At 55.0% G+C, this 25,148-nt stretch overlaps 10 protein-coding genes across 10 annotated transcripts; 9 read left to right on the plus strand and 1 right to left on the minus strand.

Moving 5' to 3' along the window:
- Positions 1-1,200: 1,200 nt before the first annotated feature.
- CH63R_02023 (Mitochondrial distribution and morphology protein 10) lies at positions 1,201-2,661 on the plus strand (the record flags this gene model as incomplete). The annotated part of the gene is made up of 2 exons (XM_018296998.1): positions 1,201-1,297; positions 1,373-2,661. The coding sequence occupies 2 exons, from the start codon at positions 1,201-1,203 to the stop codon at positions 2,659-2,661; spliced, it is 1,386 nt and encodes a 461-aa protein (XP_018161814.1).
- A 2,460-nt stretch (positions 2,662-5,121) lies between these two features.
- On the plus strand, positions 5,122-6,282 carry CH63R_02024 (ZIP zinc/iron transporter; the record flags this gene model as incomplete). Its single annotated transcript, XM_018296999.1, has 1 exon — positions 5,122-6,282. The coding sequence occupies one exon, from the start codon at positions 5,122-5,124 to the stop codon at positions 6,280-6,282; it is 1,161 nt and encodes a 386-aa protein (XP_018161815.1).
- Positions 6,283-7,428: 1,146 nt separating this feature from the next.
- CH63R_02025 (Ribosomal protein S19e) lies at positions 7,429-8,173 on the plus strand (the record flags this gene model as incomplete). Its single annotated transcript, XM_018297000.1, has 3 exons — positions 7,429-7,672; positions 7,753-8,058; positions 8,121-8,173. The coding sequence occupies 3 exons, from the start codon at positions 7,429-7,431 to the stop codon at positions 8,171-8,173; spliced, it is 603 nt and encodes a 200-aa protein (XP_018161816.1).
- Positions 8,174-9,372: 1,199 nt separating this feature from the next.
- CH63R_02026 (uncharacterized protein) lies at positions 9,373-10,308 on the plus strand (the record flags this gene model as incomplete). Its single annotated transcript, XM_018297001.1, has 2 exons — positions 9,373-9,627; positions 9,913-10,308. 2 exons carry the CDS (start codon positions 9,373-9,375, stop codon positions 10,306-10,308), a joined length of 651 nt encoding a protein of 216 aa, XP_018161817.1.
- Positions 10,309-10,431: 123 nt separating this feature from the next.
- On the plus strand, positions 10,432-11,007 carry CH63R_02027 (uncharacterized protein; the record flags this gene model as incomplete). Its single annotated transcript, XM_018297002.1, has 2 exons — positions 10,432-10,876; positions 10,946-11,007. 2 exons carry the CDS (start codon positions 10,432-10,434, stop codon positions 11,005-11,007), a joined length of 507 nt encoding a protein of 168 aa, XP_018161818.1.
- A 3,039-nt stretch (positions 11,008-14,046) lies between these two features.
- CH63R_02028 (uncharacterized protein) lies at positions 14,047-15,116 on the plus strand (the record flags this gene model as incomplete). The annotated part of the gene is made up of 4 exons (XM_018297003.1): positions 14,047-14,150; positions 14,411-14,675; positions 14,733-14,842; positions 14,888-15,116. The coding sequence occupies 4 exons, from the start codon at positions 14,047-14,049 to the stop codon at positions 15,114-15,116; spliced, it is 708 nt and encodes a 235-aa protein (XP_018161819.1).
- Positions 15,117-16,806: 1,690 nt separating this feature from the next.
- On the plus strand, positions 16,807-19,236 carry CH63R_02029 (Peptidase S41 family protein; the record flags this gene model as incomplete). Its single annotated transcript, XM_018297004.1, has 3 exons — positions 16,807-16,969; positions 17,053-17,445; positions 17,495-19,236. 3 exons carry the CDS (start codon positions 16,807-16,809, stop codon positions 19,234-19,236), a joined length of 2,298 nt encoding a protein of 765 aa, XP_018161820.1.
- A 137-nt stretch (positions 19,237-19,373) lies between these two features.
- CH63R_02030 (Phosphotransferase enzyme family protein) lies at positions 19,374-19,961 on the minus strand (the record flags this gene model as incomplete). Its single annotated transcript, XM_018297005.1, has 1 exon — positions 19,374-19,961. The coding sequence occupies one exon, from the start codon at positions 19,959-19,961 to the stop codon at positions 19,374-19,376; it is 588 nt and encodes a 195-aa protein (XP_018161821.1).
- A 1,672-nt stretch (positions 19,962-21,633) lies between these two features.
- Positions 21,634-23,195, plus strand: CH63R_02031 (Endoglucanase 3; the record flags this gene model as incomplete). The annotated part of the gene is made up of 2 exons (XM_018297006.1): positions 21,634-22,338; positions 22,395-23,195. The coding sequence occupies 2 exons, from the start codon at positions 21,634-21,636 to the stop codon at positions 23,193-23,195; spliced, it is 1,506 nt and encodes a 501-aa protein (XP_018161822.1).
- A 1,204-nt stretch (positions 23,196-24,399) lies between these two features.
- Positions 24,400-25,014, plus strand: CH63R_02032 (M6 family metalloprotease; the record flags this gene model as incomplete). The annotated part of the gene is made up of 1 exon (XM_018297007.1): positions 24,400-25,014. One exon carries the CDS (start codon positions 24,400-24,402, stop codon positions 25,012-25,014), a length of 615 nt encoding a protein of 204 aa, XP_018161823.1.
- Between the last annotated feature and the right edge of the window lie 134 nt (positions 25,015-25,148).

Consider the following 25,148-nt stretch of genomic DNA (forward strand, 5'->3'; position numbering starts at 1 on the left):
AGATCCGGCTGTTCATGCTTGCTGACTGAGGAAGGGATTGACTTATCGGGAATGTGAAAGGCGGCGAGAAATGCACAAAGGACTAACTAAGTAGGAGAATGAGTTTATGCTGATGCTCTCCTCAACAATCTCTCATGTGAGGTCAGTAGAATGGTGTATACTGATGATAACTCTCATCTTGAAACATGTCAAGACAACTTGGACGACGTCACCCTTGGGCGCTCAGTACTTCAGCGGCGTCGAAAGAGTGGGATCAACTAACGAGATAGACTCAGCTAGAAAGCTCTTTTGACGAGATATCCGTCTGCGATCCTGATGATGTACTACGTCGCCGTCAAGTGAAGCCAAGCTATGGCTTGTCGTCGAGAAGTCTTCAGGCTCGAGACGTTTCCCCGGCGGGAAGTGTGACAAAATAGTCCGGCAACCGCGCGTGTTGTGTGGGAGTATGCGAGGATCAACGACTCAGGAGGATGGCTTGCAGCACAACGTGGGTGCGAAGGACGTACGGCCGACAGCTCAGCTTGTCAGGCTGTTCTCAAGATTAATTCAAAAGCTCATGAAGCTAGAAATCTCAGTCATACAGTAGGGTGAGAATGACTGGGCTGTAACAAAAGTCTTGGACTGGGCACACTGAGCATATAAATCAGTGTTAGTGCTTAAGACCCGCGGCTTCAGAACATCAATGACGTTGTGGACATCGAAAAGGGCGAGGAACTAGATTTATTCCAGATGTTCTTGGTACTGTAACGAATATCCCAGCATCTCAGAACACTTCTGACGCTGATACCGAAGGTATGGATGGTACTTGCCAGACCTGAATGACAATTAACTATTACAGTATGGGAGCACAACGCAAGCTTGTCTGCCAAACCATCATTCATTTACTCGAAAAAGGGAGAAAAACTCACCGAACGATCGAACAACAGACAAGTTCAAGCAATTGGGTCCTGGTTTCTCCTTTTTTTGCGATTCAATGTCTCAATCTCGTTGCGTCTAAAATGATTACATAATCACAAGTAACAGATGGTGACCCGCCTCGGATGGTTACGTCGAGAAATTGCGATGACAGGTTATCACACCAAGCCCTTGACGACGACTGGGACAAAGGACCTTTTGCGCACTCTCGAATCAAATGACATTACAGCAATAGCAGATTACGAGCACGTTGCTCAGTAACGCCACCCTGCAGATCCGCCCGCCATGCGCGAGTTCATGAGCTACGTGCAGAGCGCGTTCTACGAGGCGACTGGCTGGAACCGCGACAACTCGTACTCGTCGCTCAACGCAACTGCGGATGGTACGCTGGGTGCTTCCGCGACATCTTTGCTGCCTCTGACGATCGAAACTGGCTGACACACACTACTGGTCACAGCACTGCTCAACTTCCCGACGCCGCAAGGTCTCCGTCTCACTCTCTCCTCTCTGGCGACCCCTCACTTCGCGACGTCATACCAGCTCGGCTCCGTCGGCGTTGTCGACGGCTCCATCTCGTACCTGTACTCGTCTGTGCCGCTCCGTGCGAATCTTGTCCCTCAGTCCGATGCCATCCCGCTACCGGCGCTGCTGCGCGCCTACCGACCACTCGCCGACCTCCCACCCCGAATCGAAGCGACACCATACCCCCTGCTCAGCCCGGCCGCCGCCTCGCTGTTGTATGGCCGTCTCTACCTCCCCGAGTCCATGCTCGAGGCTCTCGTTGTTAAGCGGATCTCCCCCGCGCTACAGCTTCAACTCAGCGCAGTGTCGGGCAAGTTCCTGCGCAACGGCGGCACGCTGCTGGGAATGGCCCAATATGACGTTGGCAGGTATGCCATCGAGGGCCTTGCTTCATCGGACGGTGGCCTCCTCGGCTTCCGAGGCATGTACAACTTTGGCGGGGACGTGGAGAACAACCAACAACCACAATTGCGCTCCGGCGGCCGGCCGACCGGGAAGCCGGTGGGAGTCGGCGAGGACGCGAAGGAGCGGATCTACGGACGATTCAGCGCCGGCGGCGAGATATACTATGGCACATTGAACAAATCGGGCGGGGTCAGCTTCGGGGGCCGTTTCGCGACGCTGCCCGAGCATCGCGGGACACCGTTGACGGCGACGCTGACGCTAAACCCCCTGATGGGGAACATCAGCGCCAGCTACGCTGTCGTGGCGGGCAAGCACTGCAGCCTCGCGACGAGGATGGACTTCAATGTGTACAGCTATGAGAGCGACTGGTCCGTGGGCATGGAGCTGTGGCGCAAAAACCTGACCCGCAACATTGAGCCGGCACTTTCGGCCGAGAGCCTCGTCAAGAAAGAGCGGAGCTTCCAGGCAAAGCTGGAGTGGCGGCTGGATGAGCCCGAGGGCGTACCCGAACCCGAGGAGCTGAGACCCGTCGTCGTGACCGGCAACAAGGACGAGGAACGTAAGGAGAAGCCGAGGGAGCGCAGCTTTCAGGCGAAGATGGAGTGGAGACTGGATGACCCTGCGCCGGATGACACGAAGGCGGTGGAGGACGAATACGGTAATGTCATCAAGGCGCGGTTGGACCAGAATATGAAGATCGGGATCATGTGGGAGGGTAGGGTCAAGTCTCTCCTCTTCAGCCTCGGCAGCGCCATCGACCTGCGCAAGCTTGATTCGCCATTCCGTACGCTGGGGGTGGAAATACAGTTCTCGTCATGAACGGACCGCGCTATTGAGATCCCACCGGCACATTTTTCACGATGCGACGCTGGGCCCCAAGGTCTCTCGGTCGCAAACTCAGGCAGTTGAAATGTGGGCGAGCGAGCGGGCGTCCCTGGTAACGCCGCCTTTGCAACCGTTGGATTTGACATCGGCGTCGTAGCTATGTATCATACAGGCACAACACGAAGTGACGCCGCAGGTATTTGCATGGGATGGGACGAGGGAGTGCGACGCCGTCTATGCCGATTACCTTGCCGGGAAAGTCACGCCGGGAGGCATCAAGGGACATCGCCGAAAGCAGTATGGACAGCACGATGGCTTGCGAACAAAGGACCACGACAACGTCCGGGTTGTTCATGGTAGGACCACCGACGGAGACAAGCGGCCGGCTTGGCCAAAGCTTGACTGGCAGGACATATCGTGGCCAAGCTGTCTTGGCGATGGGACGGACGATCAACCTCAAATGGCCTCGTGCGTGCATTCACACCAGGATATTACTTCTGAGTGATCAACGATCAACAGAGAGGGCGCTGCGGGTGTCTGAACTAGGTTGGATATCCGATGGCATAAGTGGATGCCATCAAACATTGTACGGATACACTTCTCGGAGATATCTCCAAGATGGTACCCGCACTCGCCGATGTTGTGCCTACGCGGCACCGCTCCAAGCGGGAAAAAAAATATTCCAAACTCAAAATAAATCCAAATAGTGCCAAAGAAATTCTGCGGAGCACACGACATGATCATATGTGCCGCTATACTTGTGTGCCAGCCTACGTATGATCGGAAATCAGTGTGAGACACAGTCATGCGGTCGCGCGATTAGGATGCCTTGGGTACGGTTGCTGCTGCTGACGCTGCGATATCAGCGTGAGGACCTTGATGGTCAAGCTAGTGTGGAGAACCTTGATGGCTAGCTCGCCAACCAATGGGATGCTGCACAATCTGGGATCAAAATCTGATGGCGTGGAGCAGCCGCAGGCTAGCGCGACGGGCCAGGGATGGTGCCAGTTTCGGGCTGCCAGCGAACTGGGAACGAAGTAGGATGGATGATGACTGACTGTACGTACCTTTGGTGCTGATCGAGGGTTCAATATGGGATGGTATTGGTGTTGCGTAAGTTGTCTTGTCACGGTATTGTCGACATCATGGTAAATGAATTTGAGAAAGCAGGTACTACACCTGACGGTTCATAGCTGGGATCGGTTTGTATGGCATGTTATTGGGCTTGAGTGAATCCGGAAGCTACAAGGAGCTGCTTCTGTACAGAGCACTACTCCATGTCTCTCTCGCTCTCTCCGATAAGAGCAGCGACGTAGGAACAAGGTACGAAAGTGGACCCGAGTCCATGGTTGGCCATCAAGGTTCTCATTTTCCATTTTGCGCGACCGCTGGTGCCCATCCGTGCTTGCGCCGCCGCTCTGGTCAACAGTTCCCGGTCTTGTTGTACTGGTACTGCCAACCTGTCGCGGCATGACTGCAGAATCAATAACCAACCGCCGAAACTTTATCAACCTTCAAGACTTTGGGTTCCCTGTCGGAAATCTCCTCTCGCGTCGCCCTGCTCGATTACCTTTGGACCCTGTGAGGACATCGGCCGAAGAAGAAGAAAAAAAAGGAAAAAATAAAAAATAAAAAATCCGGAGAGATAGAGACAGAGACAACATACCCACCTTGACGTCTCCCTTCCATCAGCTCGCGCACCAGGAGAACCACAGAAAACCGACAGCGCCGACGAACCAAGATACTGTTGTTACCACTATTACTCTCTGTCTCTTCCTTCGTCCTGCAAGGTGCCGGGTTTCCGACCCTTTTGTGGTTCCTCCGTCCTCGTCGTTTCGAGTCCCCTTGTGCTCAAGCGGGGGGTCCCTCCGTCCTTCTTATGCCCTCCTAACCCCCGTCCGCGACCGACCATCCGGGTTCTCGACATCTCTCCTCTCGCCGCACACCACCACGTTTTCCCAAAGATTTCGCATTCTTTTCTCCAACCGACAAGATCCCCTGCTCTTGGCGTATCTTATATACTGCCCAACACCTGTCCCAGAGCCTCACTTCTCCCCATTTACCAAGACGCCAAGCTGCCAGCCAAGACCTGCAAGGATCCATTTCCGAAGCGACTTCCGCCTTACGACGTGCGACTGAATGCTCCCGCGCCCCACGCTCGACGTATTCGGCAATCCTGTGTTACCCTGATACGCGCACCCGTCCGGGATTTGAACCATCGACTCGCAGACGCACAGGTTCCAAAGCCACCCACCTATCCCGGGCATACCGTCACTATCACCAACAGAGTCGTACCACGACGTTCAACGTGTGCGACCTCTTCGCAGCGCCTCATCCCTCAGGGTGCCTGCCTCGCTCCGACGACTGCTTGACCCCGTCGGCTCCTGTCAAGAGTCATAAAGCGAACATCCGTCATATCCCATCCTCAAGATATCTGCAACAATATCAGCAAACATGAATCCTTTGGAAATCTCCGCAGTGAAGCTCCTCGCCCTCCGCCAGAATGAGGGTGCCGGGGCCGGGGCCGAAGAGGCCGTTAACGAGTGTGGCGCCGCCGCCGTCGACGTGAGCAACAAGCCTCTGCGTATCGCCTCCATCTTCATCATTCTCGTCGCCTCGCTTCTCGGCGGCTTCCTGCCCATCTTTCTGGCCCGGACCACCAGGATGCACGTCCCCAAGATGACCTTCTTCATCTTCAAGTACGTCGGTACCGGCGTCATCATAGCAACCGCCTGGATGCATCTCCTGGCTCCTGGTGTCGAGGCCCTGCATAACGAATGCCTGGCACCCATGCTGGGCGAGTACGACTGGGCTTTTGCCATCGGCCTGATGACTGTCATGGTTATGTTCTTGATCGAGATGGTTGCTTCCAACGTTGCGTCCTCGGCATTCTCCCACGGCCACAATCACGAGTTGGGCAATGGTACCGTTACGGTTAAGTCCAAGGATCAAGCAACCGACGGGACGAGCGCTAGCGATGTTTGCCCGCACGAAGCGGGTGATGTCGAGAGAGGTGCCGGCTTCGTTGACCCCAAGAAGGTGCCAGGGCTTCCGGATGATGTCAGCTACCCGCCGGGTGGAAGAGACCACCTTGGCCACGCTCGCGACCATAAGGAGGGGGACAGCCACAATGGTCTTGCCGGCCAGCTGATCGCCATCTTCATCCTTGAGTTTGGTGTCGTGTTCCACTCCATCTTCATCGGATTGGTCCTCGCCACCAGCGACGAGCTCGTTGTTCTTCTCATCGTCCTGACGTTCCACCAGTTCTTCGAGGGCCTCGGTTTGGGCTCTCGTCTTGCCACTGCTACCTGGCCTTCTCACGGACGCTGGTGGCCTCACATCCTTGCCACCATCTACGGTCTGTCGACTCCTATAGCCATTGCCGTCGGTATCGCCGCCAAGCCGAACAGCGCCCAGACGCAGACTCTCGTCAACGGAATCTTTGACTCTATCAGTGCCGGTATCCTGATGTACACAGGTCTGGTCGAGCTGCTGGCGCACGAGTTCATGTTCAACCCGCAGATGAGAAACTCGCCGCTCAAGGTGCAGCTTTTTGCCTTCGGTTGCGTCGCCCTCGGTGCCTGCGTCATGGCTGTATTGGCCAACTGGGCTTAACCATGATGCGCTGAATGTGGTTGCCACAATCGTGTGGACTGAACCGAGCTAGATTGTTTTAAGAGACGGGTTATGGGTAATGGGAAAATGGTTTGAGAATGATACCTGAGTCTGTGAGCCTGCCTCTACTGCATGGCGGGGAAGATTCGCTTCGGAGGGCACTTTGTATTTTTTTGCATGAGAAGGAGTTTTGCATAGGCTTCTTGAGCACAAGGACAACTTTGATAGAATGAGTGAATTCGAGTTGGTCTCAAATGCTTGCGCATGTCAACGGTGACGCCGTATTCATGTTAGCCTGATTTGCCATGTTGAATGATATTGATTGTGGGTAAACCAAAGAGGTGCGGTTCTGCAGTTAGTGATCTTGTATCATAGGTCTGCATAACGAGCTTCCTGGAACTGTGCTTCAAACAGAACACCGCAAAGTGGCTTGACAGTCTTGGTGTGTCTCAAAACGAACGTTCACAGAAGCTCCGAACCTCGTCAAACCCCACATGAGCAGGTGCCCCACGCTTACGAAAGAGCATCTTAGATAATCAAGGTGAAGCGTCGGTGACTGGGCCAGGCCGCCAACAGAATTTTTCCAAAGACGCAGCACGTGATACCCCCTTCTGTCCCAGGGCAGCAAACCCTGCGCCAAGTCTCGCGCGCAACCACCAAAAATTTCCCATCGCCGGATGCCCGCCTTTGCGAATAATCTCTCGTTGACTGACCGACCTCATCGCCCAATTTCCATCGCCCAGCGCCCGCACCCAAGTCCGCCCTTCTCCCTCAATACCCAATCAATACCGCAAAAATGGCCGGTGGAATCAACGTCCGCGATGTCGATGTAGGTTAACACCACGCTGCCCCGAGAACCCCTCTCTCGGAAGCAGAACAACAAAACACTATTTCGAAACCTCGAATTGCGAACTTCTCGACCCTTCGGTACCTCCCGATGACACCGCGCTGTCGCCTCGAAAGACCATGAGCCATCCAACTAGCAGTCGCGCTCTACCATCGCGACCGCGATTCTAGCACCGCCCGTCTCTCTCTGCGACCACACCCCGAAGCTTGATAGGATCAACGAGGAGTTGGAACATACCCTCATGGTGCAATCTTGCGGCTGTCGCGACTACTACGCGCGGGGAGTGGGCAAGGCAGAAGATGGTGTATGCATGCGTGCGTGTTGAGATATGGCTTGGCTTTCGAGGACAACGGCAGACCGGCGAGGGGGGATGCCTGGGCAGGGGAACAACACAATCTCAGGAAACGGAGCAGGCGCGAGGGAGTCGAAAGACTTCTGATGACGGAATCATGCTAATTGGTTTGTTTTTCTCCGGGCAGGCGCAGAAGTTCATCAACGCGTATGCCGCTTTCTTGAAGCGTCAGGGCAAGCTGCCCATCCCCGGTATGTCTCCTCCATTCCCCCCTCTACCCTGAAATAGGTTGATTGGGACGGCTCATGACTGACTTTTTCCTGTCCATTAGGTTGGGTTGACATCGTCAAGACCGGCCCCGCCAAGGAGCTCCCCCCCCAGAACATTGACTGGTTCTACGTCCGCGCCGCCTCCGTCGCCCGCCACATCTACCTCCGCAAGACCGTCGGTGTCGGCCGTCTCCGCAAGGTCCACGGCTCCGCCAAGAACCGCGGTGTCCGCCCCTCCCACCACGTCGATGCCTCCGGCTCCGTCGACCGCAAGATCGTCCAGGCCCTCGAGAAGATTGGCGTCCTTGAGCAGGACGAGGAGAAGGGTGGCCGCCGCATCACCCAGTCCGGCCAGCGTGACTTGGACCGTGAGTTTCTTCCACCTCGTTTTGATCCGCATCAGAACATCCCTTGCTGACCCCCCATCAAGGTATTGCCCAGACCACCGCTGAGGCCGAGGAGGAGGAGGAGGATGACGAGTAAATTATTCCCCCCACGCACATTATTCTCAGAAGATGAAATAAAATGCTTGTGGTAAAAATGAGGTTTTCCGGTTCATGGACTACGGCAGCTAAAAGGGCATTGGGTTAGGCGTCTGAAAATGGATCACGGGTTTCATGATTGACACATTTGGAACCGCACCCAAATTCAAGTTCCGTCTTCACCTGGTGTTGTTGTTGTTGTCGTACTCTCTTCTTTCTTGACATGTAGTGCGCCCCGTCGGAGTTCACGTCGGCCCCCTCTTCGCCTCTTGTGTAACGCTTCCGGCGCGGTATTGTGAACTTCTTGCCTCTCTATCCCACCGACGCGTCCTTGAAGCGCGTTTCGGTCGTTCCTGCCCGCTACTCCTAATTATCGCGGTCCTGCCTTGACGTTTACATCTCAGACAGATCCATCTCAACCATATCATCACACCCCATCACAGCTCACACCACATTTCTCACCGCACCTCTCACCTCACTAACCCACCTCGAGCCTTTTTACATCGACGGTTCGTGCCTTCCTAAACCAGGCCTTCACTTTGATTTATTTTCAAACCAGACTGCCTCCGGCCTCTTGTGCTGCAGGCTCACTTTTCCACCCACAACCTCACCAAATCGCGTGCTTTTCTCGTCAACACTCAACAGATGAGAACCTTCTCTTTCTTCATCTATTTCTCGCTCGAGCGCGCGCCCTCAATTATCCATCACTGGAACCAACAAGCACATCTCTCTCACCCCAAACACGACCCATCCAAGCCATCGCGCTTCGCGAGTACCCGTCTCTCAGTCGGTCGCTCAATCATTCTTCTCTTCTCAACCTCGTCCAACTTCCTTCGCTGTCTCCGCTGCGACAGCTTTCACACAAGGTCTCAGCAGAAGTCCGCCTTTGCCCTTTCCCTCTACCCGGCTTCTGGCATCTTCTTCTCACTCACACTACCTATACTTCGCGGCAGGTACGTCATGGACATCCATCACGTCGCATTTGCTCTTCACGTCTTGACTTACATCGCTAACTCATTGGATTCAGCTCTAGATCCTGACTCCGAATCTGTCTGTCTCATTTCGACCATACGGTTTGAGCATCACCGCTTGCCAACTCAAGATTTTCCAATCGTCCTGAGCATTTAGGCTCGGAAGATAGCCCCTCAAGAGGGAACTCGACTCATTTCGCACACCCAGCTGTCAGAATCAACGAAGACAATGACTGAACATGTGGTCTGCGATAACTTGATGAGAAGTATCGAAGATACTTGCAACGAGATCACAAACGAGATGCCAGACACGGACAACACCGACACCACCGACGTCTCTCCTACCGTCAACATTGACGTCGAGATGAACGAAGAAAGTCGATCCCTCGAAGACGCAACCGTCGTCTACAACAAGCCAACTGAACGAATTTTCTTTTTCAAGAGAATGAAGAGCGAGCATCCGAGACTTGATGTGCTCTTTCAAGTCGGAGGAGGCTCTCTCCGCCCTGGTACTCACGACGGTGATGATTATGCCGTGTGGGAAGCCAGTGAGAGTCTCTACCTGTATCGAACAACAGGCCCTGAGTTTCAAGTTCTGCAGTCAGTGGCCAGTGTCGAATACACTACCAAGAACTCGCAAATATCAAAAGTAAGAAACAATTTCAGTCTGAAGACATGTGGTGTCATAGGCATGCGGGATGCAAAGGGCCAGCTTCAAGTTCTCAAGTCGGCCATCAGCGGGACGGAATTTATTCCTGTCCGAGAACAGGACAAACAAGACTTCCTGTTTGATGCCAAGTGGGTAGCCAGGGTCAAAGTCCTTGCAAAATTGTTGCGCATCAACCTGCGCACGCCCTTCGACGGACACAGCAAGCCGACGTCGGATGGAAATGTCGGCAACTGGAGAGCCGGCCATATCGAAAAGAAGCTGTCCACGCATATGGTGTACACTCTTTTGGCAATGTACCAAAAGAAGAAGGGCAAGGTAACCCTCAAGGACCTACGCCATCTAAGACAAATTCTGCGAGAAGAAGGTTTCAAACCCGAGTTCGAAATTCATTTGAGTCGCGGACCGTGTGGCACCCCACACCGTTTAGGCCTATGTGTCCCGTTCGTTCGGAGACTGTCCCAAATCACCGGTGTCAAGTTCACGATACACTCCTAGGAGGAGAATGTCGTTCTAGATGGTTCAGTCCCAGTCCGAGCCCCAGCCAGAAACATCGACAAAGGCCGCCAAGGCGAGAGAGAGAGATCCAGCAGTCATGACAGCGAGACGCAAGATCTCAACATGTTCATCGACGAGGTCGATCAACAGGGTAACATTGTTTTTGACGGCTACGAGGAGGTCGAGCATCGCCGGAAGAGCCGCAACGCCGAACCACAGGATGAGGATCAGTCCGACAGCCCTCGGGCAATTTCCCCAAGGAGCAAGCGACGCTTCAGATCGTCGCTTAAGCAATTCAGGCTTCCCGACACCATTACAAAGCCTATGCCTCCGACCCCGGTCACAGAAGACCAGCTTCGGCTGATAAACCCATACGAGCTCGCGCCTTGCCGGAGTTATTTCTGGGAGGATCCCCGGAGCAGGAGCCCCTCCACTCGTCCGCTCACTGGCCGAGAGCGACGATCAGTGGCTTTCGAGAACGCGAAGAGTCGCCGGATTCACAAGTCTGAGGTAAGGCGGCAGCGCGAGGTTGCAGCGGCAGGCGATGAAGCCACGCAACGGTCTGCAGGTATGTCTCGACTGCTACTCCAAAACCACACGCCGAACTGAGCTTCTGACTGAGAGAATGCTGGAACAGGAACATCTGCACTTGCGAACCGGCTGGGTGATATGCTGATTTCGACCCGCCAACTGAGATAACTGCATCCGCCACCTAAATTATATCGCTGTGGGGCTGAGCCAGACCTCAAATTCAGATTACGACCGTACAAGTCCTCTTCCACGACATCGGGGTGTGAAGTTTTGAGGAAAGCGATCTGAGACCTGAGATGGGTTGTGTCAGGCTGGTTTTGTTGTCCTTTCCTTTTTCTTTTTCTTTCCTATGCTGTTTTCTCGGCCTGCAGATGGAGAGGCCATGTATCGTTCGGATTCTCGTCGTCCCTCCTATCGACACATGTCGAACTTTGAGAAGGAGGCCAGGCATCAGAAACAGGCTGGTCAGACACCAAAACTATTGCACAGACTTTTGCTTTATAGACCGGGATGGATGTTTGCGAGAGAGAGAGAGGTAGAGAGGTTTAGGTCACACAAATATCGTCCTCAGACTTCCCAAAATGAATCCACAATGTGACTGCGGCCGATGAGAGTTTTGAAAGCTTCGAAATGCTCGACTAGTTGCGATGATGTCGACAAGGACGTGAGCCCAGAATGAGAGACAAGTGTGAAGCTAGTCCAGAATTGAAACTCTTCTTCGTGTCAACCCCTGTTCGATCGCGCTGAAGGCCTCGCTTGATGCAGAGTAAGGTTGGGAGGGAAGAGAATGACTGTCTTGATCAAATGGGTGAGCGAGCAGTGGTTCTCTTCATACAAAACATTGTTAACCACGTTGGCTGCCTTACACCAAAGTCAATCTGAATGTAAATGCCCTCGCCACAAGACTGTCCCTTGATCTCTTAGACCCCAGCAAGGGCGTGTGCATGAGACGTTCGTTGACAAGCCAACGAACCTTCAGCTCTGCGGGCAAAACACCTTCATTCTGGTCCTTGAGACGGACATTGCTCGACTTGCATCGCCAACGCAACCGGACCCTTCGACTTCTCTGGGCACGAAACCCTGGCACTTTCAAGATGTCTGGTCAGGAGACTTATGCCTATTCGAACCCCATTTCGTCAGATATTCCCGGGGTCATAGTGCAGACAAAGGTGTTTTCAAGTCCTTTGTTCACGTCTTCGAGGCCCGAGTCCTCAAAGACGCAGGTTTTATCGACTTTGACACCTGCCACAACCGTCGGTTCTGCAATTTTTCTCGTCATCGACGAGGAGGGGCCTCCGCTCACTTGTCACGCTGCTCAATGAGGCGGAGCTGCTACTTTGGGGGGAAGATATGTGAGCTATCCAAGTCTGGCTTCTATTCTTCAAAGGTGGATTCCTATTATGCACAACTCCATATTGGTTTCCATGAGGAGTGTTGTACTTGGCTAGTGGATTCGCAGACGGTAAACCGGTGTCACAGGGTCGAGGATGTTAACAGCTATGATGCGTGGATGAAGTTAAACCCCTCCAGCATCTATGATGCTTGGCTGAAGAGGATCCGGAACAGCAAACCGAACACTAAATCTTCAGCCAACGAAAGAACGAGAGCCAGCACTGTGTTGAGTGGGATCGGCACCTCCAAGAGTCTACTCGTAAGTCTAACGGAAAAGGCTCGCCATGCCTTGCCGTGCTTACAAGTTACAACACACCACTTGGGACTGACATGAAATTTGGAAGAAAAGGTTGGACGGCAATCCCTTCGGCGATTATGAATCTCTCGATGATGGATGTCATCATCATCATCTCTCGTCGCCCGCGCTGTTCCGGGTATGGCACGATTGCTGTGACTGCTGACATTAAATTACTGGTCTGTCTACTAGCGACCGAATACTTTTTAATCTATAAACAATTGTCATAACCCTGCACCTAGCACTCTATAAATCGCGACATTAAGGGTATCTTCGAAACCATGTGTCCCTAAAACCGTTGTTAGTTGTTTGTTGGTGTAGGAAGGCCCAGTCTGTTTCAACATACCCAACCTCTATAAATCATTCTCTCGAGACTTTGCTCTCAGTTTTCTTGCCTTCATAGATCACCGCCTGACTAGGACGCCTGGCGAAGCCGAATTTGTCCGGCGTCCATTCTTTCTCGTCCGGCTCCCTCTCCCATCTCATACGCCACGCTTCTCCAGAGAAATTGACATTTTCTGCGGTGACAGTGATTTGGCCGGCGAGTAACATGTAATGGATGTAAGTGCCATGGGAATAGATTTGGCGAAGTTTGAAATGGTACTATTCTTCGTGGGCGTGCTTGTTTTTGGACGAATCGGCGCCGGGCGGGGATGTGATTGTCTGAGTGTAATAGTAATTGTGTGATTGTTGACTTGTCTCGTCGCGGGAGTTGAGTGTATCCGCAACATCACTGTCCGGATTGAGTGGACGGATTGGGCTTGCGGACGCAATTGCTACAAGGAGCAGAAGGAGACGAGCGGGGCGGAACATGGCGAAAGCTTTTGAAGATAATGTTTGATAGACGAGTAAACTTATTGAGGCGGGTGGTCAAATGAACTGATGAAGAACTGTTTCTCTTTATACAAAATTCACATTGAGAACGGAATCTCTAAGTTTTTCAATCGAAATGTTTTCACTGGGGACGGACGGCTGCGCTTGCGCCAAGACATTATCCCGATAATTAAATTTTGCTCTTTGAAAAAAAAACAATTGAAAATAAGCGTTGGCCAAAATAAACTATGCCAAGTGCTATTAATATTCGTCTTGTAGTGGATACCTAAAAGTCTGACGTGGGCGACGATTTGTGCGAAGGAGAAGAAACCAAGGAAGAAATGCACGCACAAGACCAATGTCAGGACTATGCCAGCCTCGCTCAGGACGCTAGAGGGGAAAACTCTTGGTGCGCAGAGACAGAGACGGGATCGTCACTGCCAAACGGGCCGAGGAGTGGTGGATATTGGGCATAGGCTCATCCGATGCGACTCCACTCGCACCAAAGACTTACAAGTTTGTCCTTGTGCGAAAGCGAAGATTGTTCTAAATCCGGACTGGGTAGCAATTGTAGCTCTAGAGGAATGCGGAAGACTACGGCGCCGAGGGCGACGGCGTCACGCAAGATACAGACGCTATTGACCAGGCCGTGTCTGTGGGTGGAAGAGTAATTCTCACTCGAGACTAACATCGTCCGCACTCCCATCATGCAGTACATTAATGCTGGATATCTCGGTGACGTAGGGTTCCCGTTGATATCACAAGTTATAGCGTACATTCGAAGATGCCTTTTGGCTAGACAATACAGCAGGTAAGCCTATTGCTCCTAGAATCCAGCAAACGAAGGTGGAAAAGTTAGATCGGCCTTCGGCCCCGGGCTACCCTTGCAGACGGGGCAGCAGCGTTCAGGTGGGGCTAGGATGCCGCCGGACTGGCCGGCCCGGCAGGGATCCGGTTCATGTGAAGGTCCTCGATCGCATTTTTTTTACGCCTGTGTGCCCGGCAGCTCGGGTTACCACTCGGGCTTACCCTGCGGGATCCGTAAAGGCAGCTGGCCTATCCCAGCATCAGTAGTTACCGCGTTTGGACAACGGACAAGCCCGGAATCCATGTACGGCCTTATACGGCCTTGTACGGCCTTGATCATGCCGAGACTTGCAGTAATAACGCCCTCACCGAGATTATCGTATGCAACAACCAAACCCAATACTATCAATTGCCTGGGCTCCGAACCTGTCTCGTTGACACTGGCGATATCGGTATCGTCTTCTCGGAGTCCTACGAGAAGAGCTCGAAGGGCTGGTTCGACGGCGTTTCCATCGCTGGCGAGGGCTACGTGAATGATGCCCTGCCAACTCTGCCGAGGGACCGCATCTGAGCTGATTGGACCCAGACCTGCCTCAAGGACACCGACACCGGAAAGTACTGCGGTGAAGACATCGATGGGTTTACCAAGGTTCCTACCAGCGAGGAAATACCCGAGAACGAGCTCAACTCCTTCTGGTGGGCGGAATACTACACCACGACGCAACGTTCACGGTAATCAAGCCTCGATGAATTCCCGAACCTTCTACGTGGTGCCAAACCGAAAAGTGGTACACGATGGTCGAAGGCAACACCTGCGACTCGACAAGTAGAGGCACATATTCCCCCCTTTTCGTTGCTCTACACCGAAACTTTGGAGTCGATTTCCAACTGCTCCCTCCATCTCTGCCGGGACCTCGCTATGTCTCCCGCCGTCATGCTCGCTGACATGGGCAACTGGGCTGGTCGATGAGTTCTTCTCGATCGAGTACAAAGTCACTATTACTGCCAGGACTTAGCACTGGGCAAGCATCCACACGTATTGAAAGGAGGGCTGGACGGGGACTGCTCGAAGCTGTACGCGACGAGCGACGTGGGGTTTGGCTACGTGTTGCGTCTAGTGACGGGGTGATTTTGCGTCAGTCAATGCAGGAGCCGCAAGTTGATGGCTATTCATGTCTAATGGATTGAGAGTTGTCTGCATCATGGAGTTAAAATAGAAGCATGTTTCGTAACCGGTTTCGCATCGACGTTCAATACGAGATCGCCTCAGTCCCGTGATCGGCAACTCCCCTCATCCCGTGCCGTGCTGCATCTCAGGGCCATCTTCAGGGACCGCAGTGAAGTGATAACTTGGTCTAAGACCAGCGCGCTAGGGACTTTGCTATTTGTTTCCTTCTTATCCCCGGTTTTCTTTTTTGACTTTTTAAAAATTTATTTTATAGTTCTTTCAAGTTCTGCTACTCCAAGAAATTGCGATTTCTACAAGGTCCGGCTCAGGATCTGGAATTATAATCACCGGTGCGTTGGTAGAAGCAGCCTTGGGGAACGAGAGAAAAGGAAGCCCTGTATTCAATGTTCCTACTGGCTTTCACATCCCATCATAACATCCGACCGCAGTTCGATCTAATTTGTCTTGTAATGTCTGCAGTCAAACGCGAAGGCATCTCCAAATTGGAGACTCGGAAAGGCCGGGCAGATACTGATTTCGTGAGAGGAACGTGGCAAGTTCCATACCTTTATGTCAAAAAAAAACCAACCCATACATCACGCCCATGCCTTGAGGGGATCACCACGAGACCAGAATATGTTCTCATTCCCGTTAGCTGAAAGAACCCGTCTCCACTGCCGTGCTTGAGGCGCAGGCCAATAGTTCCCACCCGTCTTGGCAACCCGCAAACTTGCCCACCGTTCCAAGGCGCGCAAGCCAACTGGCTCCGCTCGAATAGGCTGCCGTCCGTAGCCCGGGACACCCCTACGTAATGCCTAGGGCTGTAGCTCCTTCGCGGACGTCATTTGTTGGACTCGCGCAACTGGGGCCAGGATTACAGTGGCTAGGACCCATACGTGTTACGCGTGCCAGGATTGCCGTCCCCTGGGACGGGTCGATGCAGGGCTTGTCGGGCAAACATTTTCAGGCTGCCGGGGCGACCAACAACTCACAAGATATGAGCTACCGGATACCACATCTTCAAAATCCTCACCCCATTTCCTCCAGATCATCTATTTCCTCTAATGCCGAGTTGATCATCGTGTTAAGAAAGCACACATCTTAGTATCGCAACACCAAAGGAGAACATGAGGTGGCTGGAGGGACACAAGCGAAGAAGCTGGCCAACAACAAACGGAGCAGCTTGGCGTGAGAGGTCGGCGACTCGCCAATTACAACTTTGGAAGACGAACCCCACGACCCCATGTCAGCCAAGCACCGCCAACGCCGCCCGGCCTTGCAGGCTGTTGCTCATTGCCTCAGCCCAGGGACTTTCGTAGGCCTGTTGGTGCCACAGAAGGATGAGCCGCTAACAATAGTCGTATCCTTGGTTCTGTCGGACGCGTCGCGGACATAAAGGCAGGATGCGTCCTATGCAGGCAGCTGTGAAGCTGAAGAGCGCCCAATCTTCTGAACCCGTCGTTACACCTCGTCGTCGTCGCCGCCCGTCACGATGGTCCATCTCGCCTCCGCGCTTGCACGGACTTTACCCCTCGCCGGTCTCGCCGTCGCAGCTCCGGCTATCTCAACTCCATTTCGGAGACAAACATCTAGCAACGACGCCTGTGCCGAGATTGGCCGAGCTTACGATGAAGCCGTTTCGGCAAACACAACAAGTACGCGAGACCAAATTCAGAGTTTGCTTTAAACGAACCGAAACAGCCTCGAAACAGCTCCTCAAGGCTGACAGTCTCTTTAGACAACGTGGTGGTGAAGCCTTCAGTCGCATACGAGTGTCTGAGATCGATCCCGGTAGACGTCGAAAGAGACGTTGCGATTGTCGAATACATCCGGCCGTGGCTCGAGTTCCAAAGCACAATTGGCATTCTTCCTAACCCACCGGATGAGTACCTGTACCCAGGGGTCGACATCTTTGGCGGGTTCGACAACATCACGAACTCTCTCGAGAATGGCGGATACGAATCGCAGCTTGACTTCACTGTGGATCTGTACAGACTGATCAATGTCAAGCCTCGCGATGGGCATTTGGCGTGGTTCCCTGCTCTGGCCCTCTTGATCAACTTCTCGACCCCAGCCCTCTTCGTTTCAATCTCAGAAGACGGTGTCCAGGCGCCCAGGATCTACCTTCACTGTAAGAACGGCGAAACCATCCTATGATGCACTCACTGACGTGGACGTAGCCGACTATGAGCGAAGCCTGCAGCAAGGGTACAATGCGTCCGAGGTCAAGTCCTTCGACAACTCATCCATCGTCGACTACATCCAGCAGCGAGCCGTCGACAACTCGCGAGACCAGGATCCCGACGCGGCATACAACGAGCAGCTCTACAGCGCGGCCTTGGCCAACGTTCTTGAGACCACTGGTGCTCGCAGGTACTACCACACGACTCTCTCGGACGAGAGTGTCATCGAGTTCACCAACGGCACTGAGGCGACTGTCGTCAACACCGCCCGTGTTGTGACGAACTTCTCCGGCATCGACTCTGGCAGCGCCGTCCACGACCGCTTTGAAGTGCCTGGAGACGACGGCGAGGCGGAGGTGAAGCTTGAATCTACCACAAGGGACTTTTCGCCGGAATTGGAGGGATACCCGCTCCCTCTCGTCATCCATGAGGATAGGTACATCAGCGGCTACGTCTTCAACGATTCAGCCTTGGAAGACGCGGCCGTTCTGGCCGTCAACAGCTTCGTGTCGCAAAACAACACCAGAACTATTGGCCAGACTGTCATCGAGGCGATGTTGGAAGACCCCATCGAATTCGGCAGAGTCGCCATCGAGTTCGTCGAAGCCAGCAGGAGACAAGGGAAGTCCAAGCTCATCCTCGACCTGCAAGGCAACGGCGGCGGCTTGGTGGCCAACGCGATGGCCCTGTACGGGATTCTGTTTCCCGAGGGCGGCAAGGAGGCGCACATGAACATGCGTGTTCGCGCCCACCAGGCCCTCGACTGGGTCGGCTCAACGGCAGAGAAGCTCGGCGTCGATTTGCAGACGATCCCGTACCCCGTGGGCTTCAGCGGCTTCGTCGACGAGGACCTGAAGAATTTCACCAACTGGGAGGACTTTTACGGCCCGGAGAAGATCGGCGACGACGAGTACACCAACATCGTGCAGCCGGCGTCCGTGGCCACCGCCCGCGACGGTAGCCCCGGCGTCTTCGAGGTCCCGGAGCCGTGGTTCAAGCCCGAGGACACCGTCATCGTCACCGACGGCCACTGCGCGTCGGCCTGCGCCTACGTCGTGGGCATGATGACCCGCGAGCTCGGCATCCAGGTCGTCGCCATGGGTGGCCGGCCGATCGACGCGCCCATGCAGGCCGTCGGCGGCACCAAGGGCGGGCCCGTCCTCTCGCTGAACCTCTACCAGCTCCTGTACCCGACGCTCGGCGCCTTCGCGACGCCGCCCGACGACGTCGACCTGACGCCCTTCGCGCAGCGGGACCCGCCGCTGGCCGGTTCGCCGACGGCGACGTGGACCATCAACTCGGCCAACGTGTACCTCGACGACGACCTCGACGGCACGCCGGTCCAGTTCCGGTACGAGGCGGCGAACTGCAAGCTGTACTACACCTGGGACACCCTGACGAACATGACCAGCCTGTGGGCGGCGGTGGCGGGCGTCAAGTGGAACGGCGGGCGGTGCGTGGCGGGCTCGACGACGAACGACGACGGCACCATGGGCTCGTCGACGGTCGGGTACTCGGACAAGGTCGTGTCGGGCTTCCAGTGGGCTGCCGGCCCCGGTGACGTGATTGAGGGGGCGAGCTCTGGTAACGGCGGCGGCGGCGGCGGCGATGACAACGACGATGGGAACGGTGGGGGTGGTGGAAGCGGCGAGGACGAGAGCGCTGCCGGCTCGCTTCGCGCCGGAGGAGGCCTGTTGGCTTTCCTGATGTTCGCGGTGGTGTTGGTGTTCAACATGTAACGAAGCGTAAGAACCGGCAGATGATGCTTCCCTGTATTTCTAACGAAAGTTGTTTAATACCGTATATCCAAACTGCTTATTCAGTACATACCGTTTGTGCTCGGATATGCTCATACCTATGCCTGATGGTTCGGACCTCACCGCCTGATGAGGAGAGCGATCGCAATGGCTTTCAGCGTCTCGGACATGATCGCCCGCAGCAGCGTAATGTATGGTGCAGGCTCGGAAGCCTCCAGCCTTCGTATGATTCCCTTGTTCAATTCCTCCTCCGTGTCGAAAGGACCTGACGTTTCCGGATTCCCTTCCCGCGTCCAGAATATTCCATCGGGGAAGGGTTGCCGATCGAGAGCCCCGAAGTAGCCGGGAGTCGGGATCTTGCGGAGGTCCTCAAGGGCCGTCTGGATTTGCTTGCCTATGTCGTGCTTCTCTTCAGACGTCAAGGATTCCCATACCGCATCAAGCCCCTGGCCATCAACGTACTCCATCACAATGAAGTTGCAACCTGCCTCCGGCTCGGTCATCGTCGCGAGGACTTTGGGCACAGGAACATCGCTGTTTTTCGACACGTATTTGAGATTATCCGCCTTAAGAAGTGAAATACGGGCGCCGAACTTGACCGCAACATGCTGGCCGACTCTCACCACGGTTGCGGATGCATCAGGGGGACTCTGAATATCGGTCGAGGCACAGATTTCGTCAAAAGAGGGAATGACACAGTTTGGCATCTTGGGACACTGCTCAGTGAGTGAGAATAAGTGAACCTTGGAACAAGATAGATAAAATGGTGTGTGAGTAAGCGGCAGGCAAAGAGGGGAAGAAAGCAAGGGAAAGTGGACTTTTCCTACCTGTGACAGTACCCAAGCATCGTCTTCTATGGAGGTGGTGGAGGCATCTGGTGTTAGTGAAATGGACGGTACATCACGTCTTACCCTAACAGAGCTCCACGCATCTCATGCCACGCGTGCTCCCAAAATGGCCGTACCGGACGGGCACCAGTATGCCGCCGAGCTTACCGTCCGGGAGTTGTGTTCCGAATTACATTGGCTATGAGATGCATTGTAGCACGTTGCAAAGCTTGGGATGCATGAGGAACCGAGCACCGAGACCTGGCATATGGCGATATGCATTCACGACAGACAAACACGCGGGATTGTTGCCCTTATGCTGCATTCACTGTTCCTCCCTGATTTCTTCTTACCCTGCTGCCATTTTCTCCACCGCGTGAGCATAAAAGGGACCACTTGAGCGAGTTCTGAGCAACCTCCAGGACCGAACGAGGTTAGATGCTAAAAAAACCCACACAAAAGCTTCAACTCTTGTCAGGTCAAGGTAACCCCTTGTTCCACCAGGGCAGCTTCTCCCGATACGGTGCTTGCGCCGTTGCCACCTGGAAAAGCAAAGTCAAAATTACAAACCACTCAAACCCGAAACAACTCGGAACCCCGGCTCTGGTGACCCACCGGCCCCTTCGGATCCGGCACGGCGTTTACGGCACGCAGGCCTGGCCAGGCGCTGCCCCAGAAAGATCGTCCTCATCCAGGCAAAGCCAAGACTTTGACAGCTTCGGCGGGAAAGAGGCTTCGAGTTGGGAAAAGACCAGAGAGCAAAGAGCAAAAATATCGTTCCATCATGTGCGTCGACAACAACAAACGGAGCTAATCCTGAATTCACATTAGAGCAATATCTGAGATTGATAACTAGGAACCTTAACCTAGTTCCTGAGGTGGCCACATGGGAAACCAACTCTTGGGTAGTGCGCTGATTTCTCGAAAAGTAACGTGCTCATTTAGCCGCAAGGTTGGCCCATCGCACAGCCGCCCCCCCCCGTCCCCTTTTTCTCCCCGGGAAGTCTGACTGACAAAGCCAACCCCATCAGACGAACCGCCGGAAACGCTCTAGAACACCGGCCAAGGAAATGAAGGAGGAGAAACAAAATGAAGGGCGAGCAGGCCACATCCCGGTCTCACCGCGAGTTCTTGGGACCCGCGTGCCTGTAGCCCAACTTGCCCTGGTGAATCGGGTCCTTCAACGTCACTATTCCCGCCAGTGTCCCTCAGCTATGGGACGATTCGACAAAAAGGGGGGGGTGGCCCCACGAGTTGCATCCACGCAACAGGGATCTCGACTTCCACCGTTATGGCCAGTCGGCACACGATGGACGACCTAGATTGCATTGGGACGGCAAGTTCAACTCCTGGAGGAGCAACTCAGATATAAAGACTTGAGAGGACACCCATCCTCGTCTGGTAGTAGCTGATCTTGCTCTCTCCATTGCACCAAGTTTCTTCCTTACCCTACCTTTCAGGGCCTTCCACTCTTTTGCATCACGACATTCTTTTAACAAGTCACTCTTTTCAACACTTACACACACTCCTTTCACTGAATCTGGCATTCATCATGAAGGGACTCATCGTCAGTGCCGCCATCGTCGGCGGGGCCATGGCCCAGGCCGGCCCTTACATGCCCTGCGGCGGCAAGGGCTGGACTGGGGCGACGACCTGCGTGTCCGGTTACACGTGCGTCGTCCAGAACGACTACTACAGCCAGTGCGTCCAAGGAAGCGGGCCCGGAGGCGTCAGTGCCTTGGCGCAGGCCACCACCCTGAGAACATCGACTAGACGGCCTTGTAAGTCAAAAGCGGTGTCCGCCGGTGCCGTCGTGCCGCAGGTTCCCACGACGAGCCGTTCAGCTTCTTCGACCTCGGTCCCAGCCGTTGCCGTGTCATCAGCGAAGCCCGTTGACACCAAGCCAGCCCCTTCGTCATCCATTCCGGCCGCCGCCGTCCCAACCCCGGCCAAGTCTTCCGCTGCCGCTGTCAAATCCAAGGCCGCAGAGATCAAGCCCGCTACGACCGTCAAGCTCTCCGACGCCGCTATCGTCCCGGTTTCAACGGCTGCTCCTGTGACCAAGCCTGTTTCTTCCGCTGCTGCTGCCACCACTAGCAAGGCGTCCGCCCCTGCCGCATCCGCTTCCGCGACCCCCGGCAAGTCCGGCAAGTTCAAGTGGTTCGGAACCAACCAGAGTGGCGCCGAGTTCGGTCCCGGAAGCACTCCCGGCACTCTGGGCAAGGACTACACCTTCCCGGACACGGCCAAGATCACGGTCCGTTGCTAGCGTCTCACCAGACTGCAGACTTGACTGACGTGTATCTATTCTAGACCCTCATGAACGACGGCTACACCACCTTCCGCGTCCAGTTCCTCATGGAACGACTGAGCCCCGACAGCCTTACGGGCAAGTTCAACGCCGAGTACCTCGCTGGCCTGACCAAGGTCGTCGAGCACATCACTTCGGCCGGCGGCAACGCCGTGCTCGACCCGCACAACTACGGCCGCTACGGCGGGAGCATCATCACCGACACGGCTGCCTTCAAGACCTTCTTCACCAACCTGGCGACGCAGTTCAAGTCCAACGACAAGGTCGTCTTCGACACCAACAACGAGTACAACTCGATGGACCAGGACCTCGTCCTGAGGCTGAACCAGGCCGCCGTCGACGGGATCCGCGCCGCCGGCTCGGAGCACTGGATCTGGGCCGAGGGCAACTCCTGGACCGGCGCGCACAGCTGGACCAGCGTCAACGACAACATGAAGGGCCTGAAAGACCCGCTCGGCAAGACCGTGTACGAGATGCACCAGTACCTCGACGGCGACAGCAGCGGCACCTCGGCCGACTGCGTCTCGGCCACCATCGGCGTCGAGCGCGTCAAGGACGCCACGGAGTGGCTCCGCGCCAACAAGAAGGTCGGCGTGCTCGGCGAGTTCGCCGGCGGCGCCAACGCGCAGTGCAAGGAGGCCGTCACCGGCCTGCTCGACTACCTCCAGGAGAACAGCGACGTCTGGCTCGGGGCGACGTGGTGGGCTGCCGGGCCGTGGTGGGCTTCGTACATGTACTCGTTCGAGCCCGAGACGGGTGCCGGTTACAACTACTACAACGAGGTGTTGAAGAAGTACCAGTAAAGGCCTTCCTTCCTCCCCCGGATGGTGGGATGATGGATCAAGGTCAGAGAGACGACGGCGTGCTCTCAGTGTTGCTTCGAGAAAGTGGCACCTTTTTTCTTCTCTTCTGTGCATATAAACCTGCAGGGATCCGGAGTCTGCGTCGGAATGCTCGCCAACTGGCGTTGCAACTGATGACTCGCGACCATGTGTATATTCTCCTTCTTCCAGCTGGGCTTTTTTATTTGAACCATTTACACAAATGAAAAATGGAATTTGTGGCCATGCCCAAAGCCCTTGTCCCTTACAGTCAGTTGCGTCGAGTGAGCCTTCAGCCATCCCGGCGAGGACCCATATTTCGCGGCGCCGGCCGGCCGGTGTCTGTCTCCCTTTGGTGACCTCAGCAGGACTATAAATGCGGGCTCGTTGGTCAGCAAGACTCCAGTTGCCGGGCCGCTGTGTAAATATACAGCAGCGGTTGGACAGATCGAACTAGGTTCCCGGATGTACTTCTCGAACCCATATCATGTCGTGCTGCGGCGTATAGGAGTTTTGGTTGTGGAAGCTGGTCGCCCATGTGTGACTTCGCGGCTACCGGAGCTGACGGCCCGGCCTGTAAGCCAACAGAACATTAGTCAGGTCTGCATCGAGCGCAATTTCTCTCGAGCACCGCATCCCCAGATCTTTAAGAGGCCCAGTGGCTGGTACCGCCGATTCGGGAACACGCCGAAAGATATGCGCAGGAGTGTGGGGCGGTGCGGTTCTTTCGTCGCAGGGGGCCACCTGGGACTGGTGCTGCCTGGCGGGGGGGGGGCTTGAGGATCCTCGTCGAAGGCTCTGGAAACGTACCGGAACCAGTCTCCAAATGTCCGAATCCCTTCAATGCTGCATAGTAGGCAGCAGCTGTCCCCGCCAAGGGGGAGTAGGAGGCAAAGACGAGGACAGGCAAAGCATAAATACAGCGTCGGTGCGCGACGATTCCCTCCCCCAGTCAGACATCTGAAGCAGCAGCTTGTATCGAGCATCCCACCAATTCGCTTCGATTTCAACGAGCGATCCAAAACAATCCCCCAAGAACAAGATCATTCAAACAGACAACGTGCAACACCTACAGAAAGAAAAAGAAAAAGAACTCTGAAAAAACAAAAACAAAAACTCATCGTCTCCTCATCTACCTACTCCCCTCTTGGCAATGGTTTCCCACCGAGCGTACGGAGCACCCGGCATGCCGAAAAACTTCTATGCCCGGCCCCCGGCCCCACAATCAGCGCCGTACACGACCCACGCCGGCCCGCCGGGCAAGGCCGACATCCTCAGCCGCCAGCTCGCCGCGCTGCCCCTCATCGCGCTGCTCTACACCGCCGCCGTGCCCTTCACGCCGGTCACGTGGGTTCTCGGCATCGACGGGAGCTCCCTCTTCGACCGCCTCTTCGCCGGCATAGTCATGCTCTCGGCGTGCTACTTCCAATGGCGAATCGCCGGCCTGACGTCGCCCCTCGCAGTCTTCCTACCCGGGGTCGCCGACACCAGGATCAGAAACGGGCGGATCGAGCAGGCGGGTTCGGGCGCGGGGTTCGTCTGGCACCCGGGGAACTACTGGCCGTGCGTCATCTGCGAGGCGATGCTCCTCTGCGTCGCCGAGTTCGGGGGCAACGAGCTGCTGAGGAGATGCATCGTTTGCGGCATCGTTGCTGGGTTGTGGATCGTCGGGTACCACGCGACGCCCGAGTCGACGAGGCGGTGGGCCTATGAGAGGATCAAGTCCTGGCTGTTCTGGATGGTGCTAGATGAGATGATGCGCGTCGGGGGGAGGAGCTACGGCGCACGACGGCGGAGATGAGCACTCCGTGCGTGCTTTGCTCTCATATGTGTCGGATGGTGTCGGGGGCCGTCTTGGGGAAAGTGAAGGGCGCGGCGTCGTCAAGGAGGAGGGATGGCTTATCAAGAAACATGCTTGGAGGCAGACTGCATAAA

The sequence above is a fragment of the Colletotrichum higginsianum genome, chromosome 2 (genome assembly GCF_001672515.1).
Source record: "Colletotrichum higginsianum IMI 349063 chromosome 2, whole genome shotgun sequence".
Lineage (NCBI taxonomy): Eukaryota > Fungi > Ascomycota > Sordariomycetes > Glomerellales > Glomerellaceae > Colletotrichum > Colletotrichum higginsianum.